The sequence below is a fragment of the Oryzias melastigma genome, linkage group LG21, assembly GCF_002922805.2.
Source record: "Oryzias melastigma strain HK-1 linkage group LG21, ASM292280v2, whole genome shotgun sequence".
In the NCBI taxonomy this organism is placed as follows: domain Eukaryota; kingdom Metazoa; phylum Chordata; class Actinopteri; order Beloniformes; family Adrianichthyidae; genus Oryzias; species Oryzias melastigma.
Genome location: NC_050532.1, coordinates 11,163,809 through 11,184,750, shown reverse-complemented (window position 1 = coordinate 11,184,750; position 20,942 = coordinate 11,163,809). Strand labels below are relative to the sequence as shown.

At 40.3% G+C, this 20,942-nt stretch overlaps 1 protein-coding gene across 3 annotated transcripts in view; it reads left to right on the top strand.

Annotated features, from left to right (window-relative positions):
- The window catches only part of hecw2a (HECT, C2 and WW domain containing E3 ubiquitin protein ligase 2a), a 50,712-nt gene extending 29,846 nt beyond the window's left edge, over positions 1-20,866 (top strand). For 2 of the 3 annotated variants that reach the window (XM_024286626.2, XM_024286627.2), the window contains exons 7-30: positions 45-184; positions 493-593; positions 672-1,495; positions 3,642-3,939; positions 4,101-4,193; positions 5,139-5,289; positions 5,366-5,472; positions 5,770-5,894; positions 5,983-6,168; positions 6,315-6,449; positions 7,517-7,637; positions 7,723-7,819; positions 8,015-8,098; positions 8,425-8,507; positions 9,950-10,070; positions 11,518-11,631; positions 11,725-11,877; positions 12,430-12,528; positions 13,084-13,213; positions 13,296-13,442; positions 13,579-13,693; positions 15,427-15,512; positions 15,704-15,816; positions 17,496-20,866. In XM_024286626.2, coding sequence (XP_024142394.1) covers positions 45-184; positions 493-593; positions 672-1,495; positions 3,642-3,939; positions 4,101-4,193; positions 5,139-5,289; positions 5,366-5,472; positions 5,770-5,894; positions 5,983-6,168; positions 6,315-6,449; positions 7,517-7,637; positions 7,723-7,819; positions 8,015-8,098; positions 8,425-8,507; positions 9,950-10,070; positions 11,518-11,631; positions 11,725-11,877; positions 12,430-12,528; positions 13,084-13,213; positions 13,296-13,442; positions 13,579-13,693; positions 15,427-15,512; positions 15,704-15,816; positions 17,496-17,607 — 3,735 coding nt within the window. In that variant the 3' untranslated portion in view covers positions 17,608-20,866. The remainder of the gene's footprint in view (positions 1-44; positions 185-492; positions 594-671; positions 1,496-3,641; positions 3,940-4,100; positions 4,194-5,138; positions 5,290-5,365; positions 5,473-5,769; positions 5,895-5,982; positions 6,169-6,314; positions 6,450-7,516; positions 7,638-7,722; positions 7,820-8,014; positions 8,099-8,424; positions 8,508-9,949; positions 10,071-11,517; positions 11,632-11,724; positions 11,878-12,429; positions 12,529-13,083; positions 13,214-13,295; positions 13,443-13,578; positions 13,694-15,426; positions 15,513-15,703; positions 15,817-17,495) is intronic. The other variant, XM_024286628.2, reaches the window with a different exon arrangement.
- Positions 20,867-20,942: the final 76 nt, after the last annotated feature.

Below are 20,942 nucleotides of genomic sequence, written 5' to 3'. Positions count from 1 at the left end.
AAGTATAACTAAGACAGTTTGTGTGTGTTCTCACCTGTCCACAGAAATACACATTTGTGGCCCTGATGACAGACATCCTCTACATTGAGGTGAAGGACAAGTTTGCAAAAAGCCGACCAATCATCAAACGCTTCCTTGGTCAGCTGACCATCCCTGTCCAACGGCTCATTGAAAAAATACCAGGGTAGGTGACAGACCACATACTGGAGAAAACATTTAAATTCAATAAAAAAAGGAACACGTTTACAAAAGAATATGTTAGATGACAAAACGTAAATTAATCCAAAATACAGAATTGGAGCATAATTTGATCAGTAGCCTCAAGCTTCTGCTACAATGCTTGTCTCTAAATGAGGGTTTACTCTTAACTTATGACTTAAATTTGAGGTTTAAAGTCTGAAACATAAAACTTAAGACTTTTATCTCACTTCTGAATGTTGAAACGTCTCGACAGTCAGACAGATCGCTTTCTTTGTGGTTCTGATTCTGCAGAGTCCAGCCCGTTAGCTTCTCCCTGTGTCGACGGTTGCCTACAGAACACGTAAGCGGGCAGCTGCAGTTCAAAGTTGAGCTAACCTCAACCGGACCGGATGGTGAGCCCAGCCTTAGAGAATTTAAAATTCTACAGAAAACTCTCTGGGTTTGGGTTGATCTCTCTCTGTTTGCTGCAGGCGCCTCTCCTGATTCTATAATTGGGATTTCATCCTTGAACGAAGCTCCTGGAACTCCGTCGGATGACGAAGACTTGCCACATCCTCTGCCGGTCGTGGTCTCTGCAGGCCCTTCTCCTACAGGATCCCAAGCCATGTGGGAGGGCGGAGCCACGGCCAGCCCTGAAAAAAGTCCCTCTGTTGTGGGTGCTGCTGGTAGATTTGTGAACTCTGACTTCCTTGCGGGCCATGACCTCCTTCAGAGGTCGCTCAGTGAAGGCCTGGATGCCATCGAGGCTCCTAAAGGTCCAGGCGAAAGACCTCTGGGTGCAGCCTCACCTAAATTGCGATCGAGTTTCCCCACACACACCAGGCTGAGCGCCATGTTACACATAGATTCAGACGAGGATGAGGAGAGGTCGGGGATCCACGACATTGCTCCGGTACCGTTGTCTCCTCTGCTAATGAACGGAGAGCCTCCAGACTCCTGCGGCCCTGATGACGATGACATATTTCAGCAGGTACCTGAACAGCTGGAGCATTCAGTGTGTGAAGAGGAACCTGCAGCGGCTGAAGACTTACTTCCTGGGGCAAACGAAGCCCCAGACGAGGAGGCAGATTTAGCCTTTGAGGATGTTTTGGACACAGAAGTTTTCCTGGAGGTGGAGGAGGGTCCTTTCATAGAAGTCTCACCTGAAAACGCTCCACCAGAGGCTATAGAGGCCACTGAACAAGGCAGAGGCGAGGACCCTTCATCGGAAATTGACACCTGCTCCATGGCAACAGCACCTCAGACCGTGTTCTCGTCGTCGGAGAGCTGTCCAGTCACACTGACCACAGCTGCGGTGAGCTCATTTCCTCAGATTTATCCCCTTATGTCTTCACAAACTAGTTTTTAAAAGGAATCTCCCTACAAAATGTGAGGTTTTTTACATAAACTTTAAAGATAAAAGATGCTTCATTGGAGACAAGGAGTTAAAAAATGTTAGCAACTCTGCTTATGTTGCTGACAAGAGTAAAAGAAAAAAGCTGAACACTGAGAAATGACTTCATCAAATGAACAAAAACTGCAGGTGCAACACAAGCTGTTGTTTGACTTTAAAGTAGTTTAAATACGAATAAAAAAAATAATTTATAAATGCTTCTTCTCTAATTTGAGCAAACATATGGCCGTCTGAGTTTAAGCTGCTGCTGCGCACAACCCTGATCTGCAGAACACTCCCTCATACCTATAAATAGGTCATAAAAACTAAAAATACATGGTATGTTTAGGCCAAACATGCTCTTTTGTCCTGGGAGTTTCGTAGCAGTTTATAGTTGGAACAACTCACAAAGGAGCAAAAACAGGACCTAAAGAAATGAGAAAAAAGATCTTCAAATTTGAGAAATGTTCTTCAAATAAGCAAAAACACACACACACATATATATATATATTAATATATATATTTGCCAATGGGTACAAATAGTCTTACCAAGAATTCCTTAAAGAAAGAGATGTTTTTTTCTTAAACTAAGAATATTTGCTGTTGAAAAACTTTCTTGATAAGATAATTTTTCTTGCAAGACAGAAAATAAGACATTTTTTCTTGAAAATAAGATTGTTTTTGCTCTCTTAAGATTTAATTTTTGCAGTGCAACTGCTAACTTGTGTCTTTATATTCAGGATTATTTTAAGCAAAAAAGTATGAAAAGTCCTATCCAATCAGTTATGGTTTAGTAGGCTTCAAGATGAGATTTATATCTACAAGTGAAGTTTTTTATTAACTGCGACATGGATATATTGGAGGCATCATTTTGCTTCAGGAGAAGGTTAACATTTGATTTATGGGTGTGTCAAAAGCACTTGCTGGCCACTTTATTAGGTACATCTTCCTAGAATCAGGTGGACCTCCTTTTGCCTTCAGAACTGCCTTAACAAAATTCAACAAAATTAACTTAACTGTTGAGCCTGAACTGTTGATACAAGGCAGGATGGATCCATGTTTTCATGTTGTTAATACCAAATTCTGACAAATGTCACAGCAGAAATGGAGACTCATCACACCAGATGTTTTTACAATCTTTTTGGTGAGTCTGTGTGAATTGTAGCCTCAGTTTCCTGTTCTTAGCTGACAGGAGTTGCACCCGGTGTGTTCTTCTTCTACTGCTGTAGCCTGTCTGCCTCAGGGTTGGATGTGTTATGTGTTTAGAGATGCTCAGTTGTAACCAGTGGGTATTTGAGTTACTGTTGTCTTTCTATCAGCTTGTACAAGTCTAACCATTCTCCTCTGATCTCTAGCATCAAAAAGGCATTTCCACCCAAATAACTGGATATTTTCTCTTTCTCTGACCATTCTCTGTAAATCTTACTCAAACCAGCTCGTCTGGCTCCAACAACCATGTTCAAAGTTACTTAAATCACCTTTCTTTCCCATTCATTCTTGGTTTGAACTGCAGCGTTTGTCTTGATCATGAGTTGCTGCCTTGTGATTGGCTGATTAGAAATTTGGGTTAACGAGGGGTTGTACAGGTGTACCTAATAAAGTGGCCAGTGAATGTAGGTAGTCTTATGCCTGTGACAGTTTGTTTAATAAAAAGTTTTTCTCTTTTATGGTTTATTCATTATCAATGTGTTTTTGCTATTTTTGTGTTTCTTTGTCTGCTTTATTTCCATCCGTGTCAAAGCATTGTACAGGACTTGTTTTTCTTCATAAAGCCTTTGTGGCGACGCTTGTGTTGGGGGTTATCTGAACTTGCATGGATGGAAGGATGCTATTTTATCCAAGATGCCAGCTTGTTCTGAGCCTAATTTAGTTTCTTGCATCAGGCAGGAAGTAGGCCACACATCACTTGACCTATCTATGATGGCTTATAGTTGGATTAAAGAGAACTTCGCCCCAAAAGTTACGACAGTTTCAGGACAATATTTAAAGAAAACTTTCTTCAAGTTGCCACTTTCCATTTACTGCAGTGTCCTTGCAGGGTGAATTGTGCTTTTTGGTGTTTGTGCAGGAGGCCAATGAAGGCGCAGAGACGGCAATAGATCCAGGGGGGGATGCTCATTCAGGCTCACTAGTGACCGGCCAGGCTGTCAGCGATGAGCCGGGTGGGCAAGTGGCTGTCTGTGAGGCTGAAGGAGCTCCTCCTGCTGCCGGGGAGGAAGGTGAGGTCGAAGAGCTGAGTGTGAGGAGGCTGAGTCTGCAGGCTTCAGGTGGAGCGGATGAAGAACCGGAGGGGGAGGAGACAAAGACCCGAGAAGAAGTGACGCCGGATGAATCACAAGCTACCACCGACACAGACAGAGATCAAGGTACTCAGCTAGATGAAACCCCCCAAACTGCATGTGTGGTTTCTTGATTGGTTAACGAACTTGTGGTTCTGCCTCGTGTGACTCTGGTCTGACATTTCACCTCATTTTGAGTCAAAATTCCTTTTTTGTTGTCCTGATTTTTGAACGTTCTCTGTGCTCAGGAAGGCACGTCAACGGCCATCCTGTCCGTTCCCTTCCCTCTGTGCGTCATGACATTCATCGATACCAGCGTGTGGACGAGCCTCTACCTCCCAGTGAGTGTGTGTGTCTGCATGCACCCAAGTCTTAAGTTTCCTCTACTCTGTTTATGTTGTAAATTACCGGCATGTCTTTATTCATTGTTTCTTATTTGTATTATATTGTCTTTGCAGCGTTGATTAACATTAACCAATAAATAAAACTCCATACGTTGTTATTTGGAGTTATTGAAGTTGAAACCAAAATTGCATCAGATCCCAAACCATTTTAATTACACTAAAAAAAGTGAAAAGTTGGATCAATTTACAAAAGTTCTGTTACATTTAAAATGATCAAATAAAAGTCTGAGTTTAGTTAACCATCAAATCAAAATTGTAATTTGATACAAACTAATAATTTTAAATTCAACAAAGTACAGAACTTTTGTTAATCAATGTAACATTTCACTTTTTTCAGTGTAGCTTTAATAGCAAAGATCCAAACCTCATTAATAATATTAATACTGTTTATTCTACATTTATTTTGAATCAATTCTAGTTTTGGTTGCAAATCATTTTAGTAACTTCTGGATTAGTTCCAACACAGTTGAGGTGCTGCCAAACACACAAACTAAACAGCACTGTCAAATATATTTAGAGTCATTAACAAAAAAAATGCGTGCATTATTCCTTGAACGTGGTCGCCTCTTTAATCAGTCAGTGATGAGCTGATCTTGTTATATTGGATTTTAAGTTTAGCTCCATATCATCAGAAGATGGGGGTTCAAATGGAGGACACGCCCACTAATCCCAATTCTCAATTACTTTAAGGCTTCAGAAGATAAAAAGCAATCAAAGTAGAAAATAGAGGAAATTAGTAAAAGTTACTTTTCTAAAGCACAAATAATTTAAACAAGGAAGGTGTGGATGAAAGGCCATGGCTGACTTTACCGCCTTAACATTTGTTTTTACCGATGTGTATTCCTATATACCTACTTTACACCCATTATATTTGACTTTTAGACTGGGAAGCTCGGATAGACAGCCACGGGAGGATCTTCTTTGTGGACCATGTTAACAGAACCACAACATGGCAGCGTCCCACAGGGCCTCCTGCCCCGCAGGGTCTGACCCGCTCCAACTCCATTCAGCAGATGGAGCAGCTCAATCGCAGGTGAGCTTTGGGCAAAATAAGAAATATATATGTATGGAGACAATGTGATATATGTTTTATTCCTTTCTTGTCACAGATACCAGAGCATCAGAAGGACAATAACCAACAGCAGTCGATCAGAAGAAAGTTCAACCGAGCTGCCTCCTGAGCCTGACAATGAGCTGATGCCCCACGCCATTTCTGGTTGGTTTCAGTCATATAACCTGCCATGTGATAAATTAGAGCACTTTTTTTATTTCTATTTATTTATTTTTTATTTTAGGATTAAAAAAATACCCATAAAAATCTTAACCAAGCAAAAATGGTTTTGGATGGAAATTTAAAACCTGAAAACATAAATATTTGAAATCCTGTTTTAAATTCAACATGATTCGATTTAGTATTTTGGCATCATTTCTGTGAGCGTGACACTAAATGTTCCATTTCCTTTTACATTAAGGAGTTGCCTCATTTTTGTGCTTTGTGTACTGAAACTTTCAGAGTACCGTCGAGACAGCTCAGTCACTCACTCGGGCGGACGCTCGCGTCTCTCCCTGCTGCTTCAGTCCCCCAGCGCCAAGTTCCTGTGCAGCCCTGACTTCTTTACCGTGCTGCATTCAAACCCCGTCAGTCTGATCTTTGCATCATACATTTTAACTGAAAACCTATTTCTGTTTGTCTCACCTCTGCTCTGAATTTGACCTCTCTGTCCAGAGTGCCTACCGCATGTTTACAAGCAACACCTGTCTGAAGCACATGATCAGTAAGGTGCGCAGAGATGCTCATTACTTTGAGCGCTACCAGCACAACCGTGACCTCGTCACCTTCCTCAACATGTTCGCCAACAAACAGCTAGAGCTTCCACGAGGCTGGGAGATGAAGCACGACCATACTGGGAAGGTGAGTGTCTGCGCAGCAGCAGAAGTCGCTCAGCAGCTCTGACTCTGACATGTTTAGCTGATTTTGTTCAACTGACGCTTTCATTGTAGAGGTTTCTGGGTAGACTTTATCGAGACATGACTGTGTGTCTGCATCTCAATCATCAGCCTTTCTTTGTGGATCACAACTGTCGCTCCACCACCTTCATTGATCCCCGGCTGCCCCTCCAGAGCTCTAGATCCACTGGGCTGCTGGCCCATCGCCAGCATCTTAGCCGCCAGCGCAGCCACAGCGCCGGAGAGGTGAGAGTGGTCCTTATTGCCCTCAGTTCGAAAAATAATCTGAAGGAGAAAATGCTCAAAATGATTCTAACCAGTGCTTAAAAACACGATTTTACTGCAGGAGTTTTTGTCTTTAGTGTCGATGGATTTGGTTAGAATTGGCAGAAAATGGGAAAAGTTACATTCAAGTTTAGATCAGATTTGCTTCAACAAGAGCGCACAAGAATGCCTGTAAATGTCACAGTCACAACAGCTCCTTGTTTAGACATAGTTCAATCTGGAACAAAACAGAAATCACAAATTTTATCTTTCTTTTTACTCAAAATAAATCAGATTATGTATTTTACCCGTCGGTTTACAGCCTGCAGGTGTTTTTTTTTAAGGTAAAACACACCTAGAAGCACTTCTTGGAATATCCAAGATTTCTCAAAATCCAATTATTCTATCTTTCAATCAAAATCTTTAAAGCATTCAAAAACCCTGCTTTATGACTAGAGGAGATCTCTTATTTCAAGCCGTTTCTCCTCGTCCTGGAACTCCCTCCCGTTGTCATTGCATCTGATTGACTCTGTTGAGTGTTTATTAAGCTTTAATAATCTATAATTGTCAAGTGCTCCAGGTTTGGTTTGCTTTGCTTTTCCCCGCACTTGAAGGGGATTCTGGTTTGCTTTGTAAGGATGAGGCAGGATTCCACTCAGATTGTTTTTTTTATTTTCAGTAGTCATGTGAACAACCAGGTGAAAAACCAAAGAGAAACAAGTGTAAACCCCGGAAAAAAAAAAAATAAAAAAAAATTCAATCACAGTGACGGTTACCGTTTGCCATCAATAAATGAAAAAGGCAGTGTAATTTTAGTAAGTCAAACAACAATTTAGATCAATTACAAGCAAAAGTCGACAACAATTTAAATCTGTTACAAATAAAGGTAAATATCTGACTCTTACCAGCTCTCTCTTCATAGACAAAGCTTAAGAATATATACCAAAAACATAAATCTTCTCCTACTGATTTGGAAACATTTAAACACCCAGGTGAATGTTTGCATTCTGAGGACTGGGAGGAGAACTGGGATGCGACCTAAACTGTAGTGCATGCTTTTATCACAGGTTGTCGATGACTCTCGCCAAAGCAACACGCCCGTCATGCCACGCCCCTCTAGCACCTTCAGCGGCTCCAGCAGGAGTCAGTACCACGACGTCGTGCCAGTGGGTACGTTGCCCAGGACGCCCTTTGTGGACGTAAGCGTCCACTCAACAAAAAGCCTCATTTGTGTTTTCTCATCTTTTTCTTCCAGCTTACAATGACAAGATAGTGGCGTTTCTACGGCAACCAAACATCTTAGAGATTTTGCAGGAAAGGCAACCCGAACTTGCGAGAAATCATTCACTCAAGTATGTCTGTCTTCTGTTCCACTATATATATATATAAATTTACAGTTCTGCCCTTTATGGCCTTCCCTCTCTTTTCTGCTTGCACTCTTGTTACCCCCGTCATCTCCAATCCCATCATCATCAGTCAACATGAGCACACTCGTAACCCCCTAATCCTAACAGTCGTGTATCCGCACACTGTGTGTGTGTTTACAGGGAGAAAGTGCAGTTCATTCGCAGTGAAGGAGTCAATGGACTGGCTCGCCTCTCCAGTGACGCTGACCTCGTCATGCTGCTGAGGTGAGTGCTGAAGGTGTGCAGCTTTGTGACAGGAACTGTTCATCAATATTATAGCCAGTTATATAACACAGTCACGCCACACACTGTGTTTCCTTTAGATGCTTGTAATGCTGCATGATTGTTTAGTAATGTAGATTATTTTTAACTTGTTTATTACCAGATAATTTATTCAAAAATGCAACACAGAACTGCAAAAAGGTCAAAATTGATAGATGTTTTTAAAGATTATTGAAATAAAGGGGACTTTATGAACCCCCAATGACTCATGTATGGGACAGAAAATATGAGATAATTGACCTTCGTGTGTGCCTCTCTCTTGTGTTCAGCTTATTCGAGGAGGAGGTGATGTCATACGTGCCGCCGTTGCTTCACCCAGGTTACTGCATCTCCTCTCCTCAGAGCTCTCCTGGTAAATCTGTTACAGTCTTTGACTACTTCATCCAAAATGCATTTGTTTTGATGATACTGTCATAAAACGTTTCAGGGTACTAATAATAAATGGAATATTTTTGTAAAAATTTGTACTTTAGATTTTAGTTTTGGCATTTTATATAAAAAAATGAAATTTTCCGGAAATAACTTTGTGTCAGACCAATCAAAAGAGGAATTGGGTTAGCATGTTGTCTGGAAATATCATGTTTGTTTTGTTGCGGTGAAGCTTTTTGATTAAGATTATTGGTAAACATTGCTATGGCTCGTGTCCATACCTTGAAAATGTCTATGAAGGGTTCCATTTAAGGACAGATTTCAGTTGGCTCCTGTGTGGGTCGATAGGCAAAAACCTTCAAACTACTGCCTAACTATGTAGCCAAAAGGGGGTGGAGTCTGGGTCTCTCTGAACCAGTCCCCAGTCTAGCCAAAAAAAAAAAAAATGTAAGGTTGTGTCAGGAAGGGCATCCAGCATAAAAATCTCTGCCAAACCAAATATGTGGATCGGTGAAAGATGATTCGCTGACAGGATTTCACCAAACTCAAGGTGAACAACATTGTATTTATGAACAAATGATTCACAAATGAAATAATAATGGAGAAAAAAATCCACAGTGATTCTCATCACTTTTAGAAAACATAATTTAACAAGAAATAAAATATTAATTCTGCTTCCTTTGTCATCAGAGAAACTATTTTTAGTCTTTTAAATTTTAGTTTTAATCCTCCCTGGGCAGATTTGCAACAGCTAAATGCTAGCATAGTGCTAGTTATTTCTACTTTTTTTTAGCTTTGTTACGTTGTTTGTAGCTGAAAGTAATTTATTTATCATTAATTCTGGAGAGATTAGAGGCTGCCCCTTTGTTACATCAAGGTTTTTTACTTTTTTTTTTATTTCATCAAGTCATCAGACACAGCGTCTGGTTTTCTAGATGGGAGCAGGATGAAGGAGGACTGATTACATCACTGATTCACATGCAAACACATATAACACCTCATTCAGGCGTATTCAGTGTGGAAACGTCTTTTTTAAATGCAGGTTTCCTGAGTTAAAAACTCTTTTGAAACAAACAGTGGAATGTTGAATGGGTTACATGATTGTGCGATACACTACAGCTGGCACAAGTGTCTGCTCACCTTTAATCAAAATGTTGTCACACAGGCTTGCATTTTTCTGTAGTGATGAAGGATTATCTAAATTGATAAATAGCAGAAATCCAGGATTAACCTGCATACTGTACTTCTGATTCTCATTCCCCGATTACACATCCATTCAGGTTCATGTGGTGATTAAAGTTTTTTTTTAGTTCAAATCTCCTGATGTGTTGTTGTCTTTCTTTCCATCTCTGCTATGCTGCGAAGTACTCATGCTTGTTTTTCACTTTTTTCTTTGTTATGAATTTTTGTTTCTCTCCTATTAAGGTACCCAGCGAGCAAATGCTCGAGCTCCTGCTCCTTACAAGAGAGATTTTGAGGCGAAACTGAGGAATTTCTATCGGAAGCTGGAGACGAAGGGTTATGGGCAGGGACCGGGAAAAGTCAAGTACGTACCCATTGTCCATCTCTTTTATTTAATAGTTTTCTGTATTAAAAGTATAAATTAAATTCAACACAAATAAGCATTTTAATGGCAAGTTTATCTGGATCATTATTTCAACAAATAATAAAAACCCCAGAGACGATGGACATGGACTGTCTTTTGCTCCCACATCTTTTAACTGCCTCATTGCACTAATTTGCAACATACTAGTATTAAAACCAGGACTTAACTTAATGTAGAATTACCTTGATAGGAAAAAAACAATGAAATATTTTTCATACAATTGAAAATGAATTCAAATCTCATTCCAGTCATTTTTTAAAACAATTTTAAAAGCGTTTCCAGCGATCTTTTAGTTAAAATTAGTCCATTTTTAGGCAAAATTATAAAACCTGTGTCGTTTCTAGGACATAGTTTCATCAGAGCGGCTTTAGTTCTTTAGAAATTTGCATCTGAGTTGTGGGCGGGACTGTTGGTGCAGAGTAAGCCCGCCCTCACTTCTCATCATTCCTCTGCTTTCACGTTCTCCCACTAGCTTACAGCCTCTCACAAACAAGAGCTATCCAGCCGAACAGTTTTTGATCCAGATACCAGCTCGTATGAGAATAACGAAGACGTACTTGGGTCTATTTGTAGGGAAGTGGATGCTTAAGAATAGAGTGGAACAGGAAGCTTGTGGCTCAACGCATTCTCACTCCCACCTCATCATATATGGGCGTATGGTTTGGGCCCCCTCTTTTTGACATATTGGTTGTCCCCAACTCGTCATTTTTTGACATGCTGGGTGTTCCCATTACATCAGGGGTGCCCAACCCTTGGAACACGGAACCGGTATTGGGTTAGGGTACTGGTACTAGTACTAGTACCGGTTTAGTCCACATCCCGAGGGTTTGGGACCCCTCATTAGCACATGCATTTTTCCCCGTTTGTGGCCCGGTATCACGCGGTCCTCGGATCGGTTGGGGACCCCTAATTAATTGGAACAGCCAGCACTTCAAAAAACAAGTTGGGGACCCCGAAACCTCAAAAGTGACATGGAGAGGGCCTAAATCATACGTCTATATCTGACGAGTTATGAGTGAGAATGTGTTGTGTGGCTCGCCAACTGTAGCACAACAGCTACAAGCTTTTCAAACTGCATTTTTTCATCCGCTCCTGATTCACATTGATTTGAATAAAGAAATACTGAATTATAAGCTTAATTTCCTATATATCTCATCCGCCATGAATTAAAAATGTCACAAGAACTGTTGAAAACACACAAAAAAAATTTTTTATTGGAGTGGGTCTCTAGAGGGTCAAAAGAGTTTTCTTAATAAAGATATCCAACTATTTATTCATCCATCTTGGGTCAAGAGTTCCTCAGCAGTCCAAGGGTCTCATGATGTCTTCATCATTCTGACGATTCTTTAAAATAGAAAACCAATCCCTTGTCTTGTGTTTGTTCCAGGTTAATCATCCGCCGAGACCACCTGCTGGAAGACGCCTTCAACCAGATCATGTGTTACTCTCGGAAAGATCTACAAAGGAGTAAACTCTACGTCAGCTTTGTGGGTGAAGACGGGTGCGAAACCTTTTTTACCTACTTTAACTCCATAATAGGAGAAAATGTGGAATGACCATTTTTCACTATGTAAATATGGTTTGTTTGGTTCAGGCTTGATTACAGTGGACCTTCCAGAGAATTTTTTTTCTTGGTATCAAGAGAACTTTTCAACCCGTACTACGGACTGTTCGAGTACTCGGCCAATGACACTTACACTGTCCAGATCAGCCCCATGTCCGCATTTGTCGACAACCACCACGAATGGTGAGTTTTCTGTCAACAAATGGTAGATGTCTTGTCTGCTCTAGAGCCACTGATTTTATTTTACTTTTTTTTTCTGCCGTGGCTGCTGTGTGCTCATTCCAAAATGGAGGCAATTTGCAGCGTCTGTGTGCAAATTTGTATCAGCAATCCTGGGTTAGAAGAATCGATTGAAGCTCAGCAAAAGTGATTAGAAGGATCTGTGTGCACCCATGGTTGGATTAATGGATGATGTAACTGACAAACGGGTCAGTCATCAGCTAGACGGAAAGATTTTCACACCTTTTAATGAGTAAATTGGAAACATGTTTGACACCAAGATGCTCAGGTTTGTAAAAGTCAAAGCTCGTTTCTTTGTACAGACATTGTGTCCAAAGTCAATCCTCCATTATATTGAGAAGCTTTGAGGCAACAAAATGTTTCATTTTTAATGATCGTTATACCTTTCTGCCCTGTTATAAATAAACAGCATTGGATGATTGATTTTAAGCCACTAATAAAATCCTTCTGACACATTGATTATTTAAGATTTGTTTACATTATTCTTCTGTCCAGGTTTCGTTTCAGCGGCCGTATCCTGGGGTTGGCTCTCGTTCATCAGTACCTGCTGGATGCCTTCTTCACTCGGCCGTTCTACAAGGGTCTTCTCCGCATGTAACTATTCCTCATTATTAAGTCCTTTACACTTCTCTGCTCGAACTAAAACAGTCTGTCTACACTAAGGCAGCTGCTTGGGTTAAATAATTATTATTTGGATGCTCCTCTAAAAGTCAAATTTGACTACAAAAAAAAATTGAAGAAAAAAACAGATTTTTGTTTTGTTTTTGTTTACCATTTTGTGATAAATGTTAACTGTAATGATACATATGCACCAGGCATGTGAGGCATATTCAAGAATGTGCTGAACTTTGGTTTTTGAGCCATTCTAGCATATGGCGTTCCTCCATAAAACAAAAAAAGATAGGTTGTCCTGCCAGAAAACGTGGAAACAGTGCAAAGTTTAAACCCATGCACTGCTTTCTGAAGCCCAAGGTAATTTCTAACCTGCAGTTTGAGAAATTATATGTTTAAATTTAACATTTCATGTTAAAAAAAGGTGTAAAATTGTGATAAATGTATACTTTAGTTTATTATGCCTTTAGCGAAGTGATTCTATATCAGTCAGTCAGCCACAGGGTGTAAGCAGGAGAATCTCCTGTGAATCTTTAGCCCGTGTGACCTGAGTGACCTGGAGTTTCTGGATGAGGAGTTCCACCAAAGCCTGCAGTGGATGAAGGATAATGACATTGAGGACATGCTGGACCTGACCTTCACTGTCAACGAGGAAGTCTTTGGACAGGTGTTGCATTTATGGTGTTGCAGAGGACTAATTTAAAAACAAACCTGCACGTTTGTTAAGCTGTACTTCTGTGGGTTTGCAGATCACTGAAAGAGAGCTGAAGCCAGGCGGGGCGGGCGTCCCTGTCTCAGAGAAGAACAAGAAGGAGTACATTGAGCGGATGGTCAAGTGGAGAATAGAAAGAGGAGTTGCTCAGCAGACGGAGAGCCTTGTCAGAGGATTTTATGAGGTAAAGCCGTCATTTTTGGTATATCAACATAAATGTGATCCGCTTGTAAATCTCCCTCTCAACGCTCACTATTTCTGAAACACCTGCTCAGGATTCTGATCTATTTCATCTGTTTGCATGTGTGTTTCTCTGTCAGGTGGTGGATGTACGACTAGTGTCTGTGTTTGATGCCAGGGAGCTGGAGCTGGTCATTGCAGGTACTGCAGAGATTGACCTGGCAGACTGGAGGAACAACACAGAGTACAGAGGAGGTATGTAGAGGTTTTGATTGGACTTAAATCATCTCTTTAAAGACCCACTCCAATGAAAATTGTGTTTTGGGTGTTTTTAATGTGTTCTTGTAGGATTTTTCTTATAATAGAGGACAAATATGACAAAAATTAGAATTAAAATTGTATTTCTGAGTATTTTTATACAAATCCTTGAGAATTTGGAGCAAATGTAAAAATGGAATTGCTAAAAACTTGTAGGTTCTACAGTCACTGGGCCACAAGCTCCCTACTCCTCTTCAGTCTGATCCATGTACGTCGTAGTAGTCCTTGTTTGAGCGAGCATCTGATTTAAAACTGTACAGCTGGATAACTCTGACATTGTTCACCATCTTTGTTGCACCAGTAATGTTAGCTTGGGGGTGTGTGGGGTTATAAGCTATCAGGAGAGTGTAAACCACAACTCAGAGGATAATTTCCAGTTAACTCCAGCTGCTCTGCAGAAATTATGTCCCAGAAAATGATAGTTTTTTTTTTTTAATTTTGCCTAAAAACATCATAATTACAACTAAAAGACATCTTGGAACACTCTGAAGATATATAGTCTTGTGAGCAGCAATTTAAAAAAAACCGCTACCATTGTAAGATTGAAAGAATTGCAAACATTGCCAGGCAGATCTTTGGCAGCATAATTTTGTTAAACAAACTGCACAAGTTTCTGCACAGACAGAAAGAAAAACAAAAAAAACACAATGTCCACCACTTGTGTACACTTCCCTCAAGCTCAATAACAAATGCAGCATAGTAGCTATTTTTATGTTTACCCATTTCCAGCATCGCATTTGAGTAAAAAGTGTAATGATGTGTGCTTTACCTCATTGCTCTCTCTGGCAGTTCCAGCTTACCCACTGACTCGTCAATGATGTCTGCTAGCTTTCAGTAAAAATTACGCTTCATGGGCTGTTACCAAAATAGCCATTCTAAGTCATCTAAAGGGATGTTTTAGTGGAACCAGGAGGCCAAATTTAATAGAACATTTGTAGTTTGTGTTTTTTGTTTAACATGATCTCCTCCAGACAAGATGTGCCTCATTCTGGTGCTCCAAGTTCACAAAGTTTTGCACCTGGAACAGAACTCTTTTCTTCTCTCCTTACAAAGAGGGTGATTAAAAAAAAACATTTAAAATGTTCCAATAAAAAATGTGTGATTTACAGGAAAATACAAATGTTTGTGTTTCTGATCAGATTTTTACAAGGAAAGGAATTTAAATCTTAGTTTTAGTTTTAGGCTTATTTAAAAAATTAGATTTAGTTACTTAGACAATTCTCACACATAGTAAAATAGAAGACATGTAATCCAGTTGATCAACAACCTTTTATCCATTTAAAAATGGACTGAAGTCTCCTGCAACATTCTCCAAACAGATTTTTAGAATCTTGTTGCGTGTTTTTATTTTAAAGGATTTATAGGATATTAAATTAAAATGATTTTAAAGGCCTTGCCAATATAGTTGAGATGCTGCCAATATCTGAAAGACAAGAGAGCTGGGATTGAGAATCAGTCATAAATCAGTGCCAGCTCTTCTAATGGGGGATATTGACAGAGACAGAGCTCCGTTCATTCCACATGAAACAGCAGAGCCTGCTCCAAAACTACAGGAGCGACAGAGGACGAAAACTGAGCAGGAGGTGGAGGCAGGAAGGGAGAAACACGGCAAGGAGGCCTTATTTGTTATTCATCTGACTCATGCACCATCATCATCTCCCTCACCCCAGGTTACCATGACAACCACATAGTGATTCGCTGGTTCTGGGCAGCTGTGGAGAGATTCAACAATGAGCAGAGGCTGCGGCTGCTGCAGGTAGGGCGCATGCTGCCGCCGTGTGGTGGAAAGCTGGTCTAATCTGATGTTTATGTGGGAGAGTAACAGCGATTAGCTGAGTTATAACAATTTTAGCAATAATATGTTGTAAATCTAAAAATTGAAGAATAAGGTTTAGACATTTTGAGGAGGTTTCCTGTTCAATAATCTTGCAACTTTCCTTTCTTCAGTTTGTGACAGGAACATCCAGCATTCCCTACGAGGGTTTCGCCTCTCTGCGGGGCAGCAATGGACCCCGCAGATTCTGTGTGGAGAAGTGGGGAAAAATCACCTCCCTACCTAGGTAACATTGCTGTTCGCTCTCAAATATAAATATATATAATGGCTACATTTATTTCGACCTATGAGGAAAAAAAGACTTCTGTTTTAGCTTTTAAATAGAGGCTAAATGCACTTTACGCACATTTGCATCGATGGTCGTCAAGTCATTAAGCCTCAGTTTGATTTTAGTTGAAGATTTGATACATATTAAGATTTTTAATACACTTCATCACCTGTTTGTGTTGCCACATGAACTAATCAGTTCTTCTCACCCACACACTACCCAGCCAGCAAGTGGGCCCATATGGTTTAAAAGTGGGCAGAAAATGTTGGGCCCCGATTGGGTTTGTCCGCAGTTTCTCTGCTGCCTAGGGACTGATGTTGTGCCAAGGTTCCTTCCCCCTGCCACAAATTGTCATTTAATTTGTAACACTTTTACTTTATCCCAAAAAGTGCAAAAAGAAAGTGGATGGTTATAATAAACTTTATTCTAGGGCTTTATATACAAGAACGAAACATTTTTCTGTTAAAATAAAGGGAAAAAACTTCCATTGTTTGAGTAATTTAGGATAAAAAATTGATGTTTCTGAAAGTTACTTTGTTATGGAAGCATGTAACAATAGAGAATTATTAAGTATTTGTTGTACTGTATGTTATTGCGAGGCATAGATTCTGACAGGCTGGATCATTGGTGGCCTGACAGAATCTGTGCCCTCCTGTCATTTTACGTAGAATATGTGGTAAAAAAAAAATCCAAACATGATATTAAACTGGCAAAAGCCTCAGAATAAAGTCTGTCACAATAATCCACCTTCTTCTTACACTTTTTGGGACAAAATATGACTGTAACAAATCAAATCAATGATGTCTGAGACCGGGGACACACCAGCAGCTTAGGCGGCGACCCTACTATCTCTGTCAGCCCCTGGTTCGCTACGCTGTCCACCAGGCGGCTGGCTAGTCAATGTGGGCAAGCACAGGTGGGGCCACCAAGGAAACTACAGACAAACTTTAGGGCCCACTTTTAAACCATATGGGGCCCTCTTGCCCTTGCTGGCAGGGCAACTTCCTTTTGGTTTTTGTATCACTCTTTATACACCTTAAATGACAGTAAAATGTTTATAATGTTACAGTCTTGCTTTGACACTTGTGACATACCTTCAAATATGTCCAGGAAATATTTAAGAAGTAAGTCAATGTCGTTAATGTAATGCTTAAAGCCAATCAAAGACTTTGCAGAATTTGTTTATTCAAAATAATAGACTGTGGGTAACATGGAAATAAGACTCCCAAAGTGATGTGACGACAATCTAGGACTCACTTTAATAAATAACTTCTGCAAAGTTTGGAGCAGCTAAGCAAAGTTTGGATTTGAGCTCAATAGAGCATCTCAAGAGAGACCCACTGATGCTCCATTTTCAGTCTAGCTGAACTAGATTTTATTTTTGAAGAGATGAAAACAGGATAACATTCTGTGATGAGCTTAAATTATATAAAAGCTGCAGAAATGCATTTACTGTGCAATCCAGAGATCTGCGTTATCCAAAAATGTTTCTAAAAACTTGTTTTTACTTTGTGTATCAATTATTTTAAAAAGTAAAAACGCTTACAAAAGCCAGTATTTGAGAGCATTTTTTAACGGTTTTGTTTGAATTATATTCTAAATAGATCTATTTATTTTTGCCATCACCTTCTCAACAGGGCTCACACTTGCTTTAACCGCCTGGACCTCCCGCCGTACCCATCCTTCTCCATGCTCTACGAGAAGCTGGTAACAGCTGTAGAGGAAACGAGCACGTTCGGCTTGGAATAACTCGATACCAGCTGGCAGGCGGGCTCAACCAAGAAGAGACATTCATTTGGATTTGTCACTTAAGCCAGAAACAGAAGACACGACTAATATCCTCAAATGGCAACTACACCCCCCCTTTTCCATCCCCTGTGGATAACAGCAGTTTTTCCTGACCAGCTATACATCACTCAGCATGCAGGCCTTGAGCTGACTCTACTCGTTTCATTCTTGTGATGATGCTGATCCACTGAACAATGGCAAATGAGGAGGAACGTTTGGAGAACTGTACAATGTAATGTCCTGTTTTTATGGCAGTCTGTGTCCACTGAGCCACACGTGTGCTTTATCTTTTCAGTTGATGGCCTTTGTTACTGCACTTCTTGCACCTCCTCTTTTTCTTCCCCTTCTTCTCCTCCAACCCACACCAGAGATTCAGCTGCTCGGAAAAAAATACAAAAAAAACCCCACAATATTTATTTTCGTTGGACCTTAAAACTGTGTCTGCCCTGCACTTCGGTGCCGAAAACTCTCACTCCCACTCACCATTGTGCTGCATTTTCTTTGCATCTTTGATGCAAAGCATTATTTCCCCAGATATCAGTGATCAGCAAGGACAGATGAGACATTTTAGACTCTAAAGTCGAGCTTAAGTGCTGTTTTCTGTCTGTTTTATGAAAACGGATACACTGACGTGCACAATTCACTCATTCAAAATCGACAATACACAAGTTTTCACAGTTTTTCACTTGAACGGACAAAGAGTGAGGACGTTTACAGACTGTGTCAGTGATAATTCTAGCAGTTTCTGGTTTGGACTGTTAACCTACAGAACTAAGGAGCTTTTACTACACGACAGAAATGTAGTTTTGTTTCTGCAAAGACACCACACTCACATCTGTCACACACCTAACCCAAACACATGCATAGCAGTTTGTTGCACTCTTAATGGTGGTCATCAGAGTCTGAAAGAAACACAAGGATTCCTGTTTTTCACAGATTTCTGATGAGGAATGCTCACCCTGATTCACACAGTAATTCAATCAGTGAAAGGGATGTAACCTGATTAAGGGTGTATTCAGATTGGACACATTTGGTCGGCTTAAAGTGAACCAAATCCGGAACAAAGTTTCAGCCTGATTATGCCCAAGAGAATCCTGGTCCTGGACCGCTCTCTGACCCATCTTTTGAGGTGGTCTCGGTTCGTTTCCAATCCAACTGAACTTCATTTTGCTCTGAGTTTCTTCAGTCTGAATACGATCCGCTCTAGGAGTGAAATAACTGAACCAAAACAGGTGGTTTTGTTTACAAGTTTTTGTCCGGAACAGAACTCTCCAGTAGATCCCAGTCTGAATATAGACCAAGCGCAAGGTTTAGGACTCGATCTGGTCCAAATTAAGCAGACTCGGTCTGGGAAAAATCATGTTTCCAGTCTGAATGCACCCTATAATTCAGAGGAAAATGAAGCAACAATAGATGAGAAAGCAAGACCTAACCCACCTTCTAACTGCAAGGCCGACAAGTGGTGTCCCATTCATTCTTTCTCTGGTCAGTCATAAGAATGCTTAGTAACATTTTTAGGTGAGATTCAGATGAAATGTGATGAAAATAAAGGAGTTTCAAAATATAGACATCAACAGAAGGGGGCAGCAGAATATCAACTTTAATTATGGAATCCAATCAGGAAACTGATGTGAAGCTGATGTTGTTGGACAATGTTTGTAACATCTTCCTCTGAAACATCTGTTTTTTCCCACTCCTACAACCCCTTTGACCTTCACTCACTTTTCTACACGCCAGCACATACATGCTCATTTTCTACAAGGTGCATGTCAGATTACTGTATAGACACCTGTTGGAGTTAGACAATGGGGACTGGAGTAGTAATCGGCGACCCCCTTCGTGTGACGTGAGACAACGATGGCAGACTCTAGTGTCTCCCATCCTGCTGGCCTAATAATGCATGCGGGAACTGCTTAGTCAGCTCTGTGAGCTGAGCCTGGCAGAAACTCCTAGATGGCATTGTGCTATAGCTTGAAATTGCATGCTGAAATAGTGCAAAAACACTGTCCTTACTAGCTTTTTTTGCATGAGGAAATTGCTATCCATGGAGACAGTAAGATGAGGGACCTTGTTGAGTCGTGGTTATGGCGCTCACCCGAAACGCGCAGCCTTACGCTTCCCTGACACTGTTAAAAGGGATATTTCTTTAATTTTACGTGGGTCTGTAGGAGGTTTTTGTTTAACTGCAGTAGACAGAGCTCAAACTAGTCATTTTTTAAACCAGAAACACCAAATAAGTTTGGTCAAATGATGTTTATACATGTGTTTTTGCAATGTGGCATTATATTATAGTCTCACAGACTCCTTTGTTAAGAAATGTTTGGTGCAGAAGCCATCATCATGTGGAAATCTACTGTTGATTACTTCTTAAATTTGATTCACTTGTTTTGCTCCAATGAAAATGTGTTCTTATCGAGACCTCCATTCTGAACGGCTTTAATCCTCAGATGACTGTCTACTGCAGCTGAGACACCACCTACTACTAATTTACAAAAACCCACTAAAAAAATCCCAACTTGTTTTGGTTTAATGGCAGGAACTTTGTGAATGTATTTACAGTTTTCTCAATGACAGTGTATGGGTTAGCAGTTTGGCAGCATGTTTCCAAAAATGTTATTTTCACATTGTTTGTCTGCTTATCGGTACGACGCTGATTGTTATGGGTCATTGCTTATGATCAAGTAACAAATCTAAAGGGCAGTTCTGACGTAAGAGAGATACGAGAGCACATGTATGTGTATTATGTGTGCAGTCCTGGTTGCTTTTTCTGTACATAAATGTATGTGTATGTTTGTCCTGTTGTGTCCATAAATATATATATTTTGCACCGAATGTACCAAAGGTTTGGGGCTTGCAAAGTCCACCACAACACAGTCTAACAAACACATCAAACCTGGCCTCTCTCTGCCAGATCTTACAATACATTCACGTCACGTTTGCTTGACAGGCAGATTTACAGCATGATCAACGAAGCTTCACATTAGAACGTACACCCTTTGGCCAGTTTGTCATTCATAGAAGCTGCTCCGTTGCAGAGGAATGGTAAGACTTTGTTTCACAACCCAGATGAACAAAGCTGCTGTCGCTTTTGTCTCTTAGAACATTTCAGACAGGCTCCACCTCTTAGAAATCCACTCTATGCAAAGCTCCTGTATGTGTCTCCATTTCACTCCAATGATTGTAATAAAAGAGAACAAGTGAAACATTTTGATAAATGATACTTGATCCAATTTATTTACTGAATATTATTTAAAAAGTTTTTTTTAAAAATAGCATAAAAAGTTAATTTAAATGTA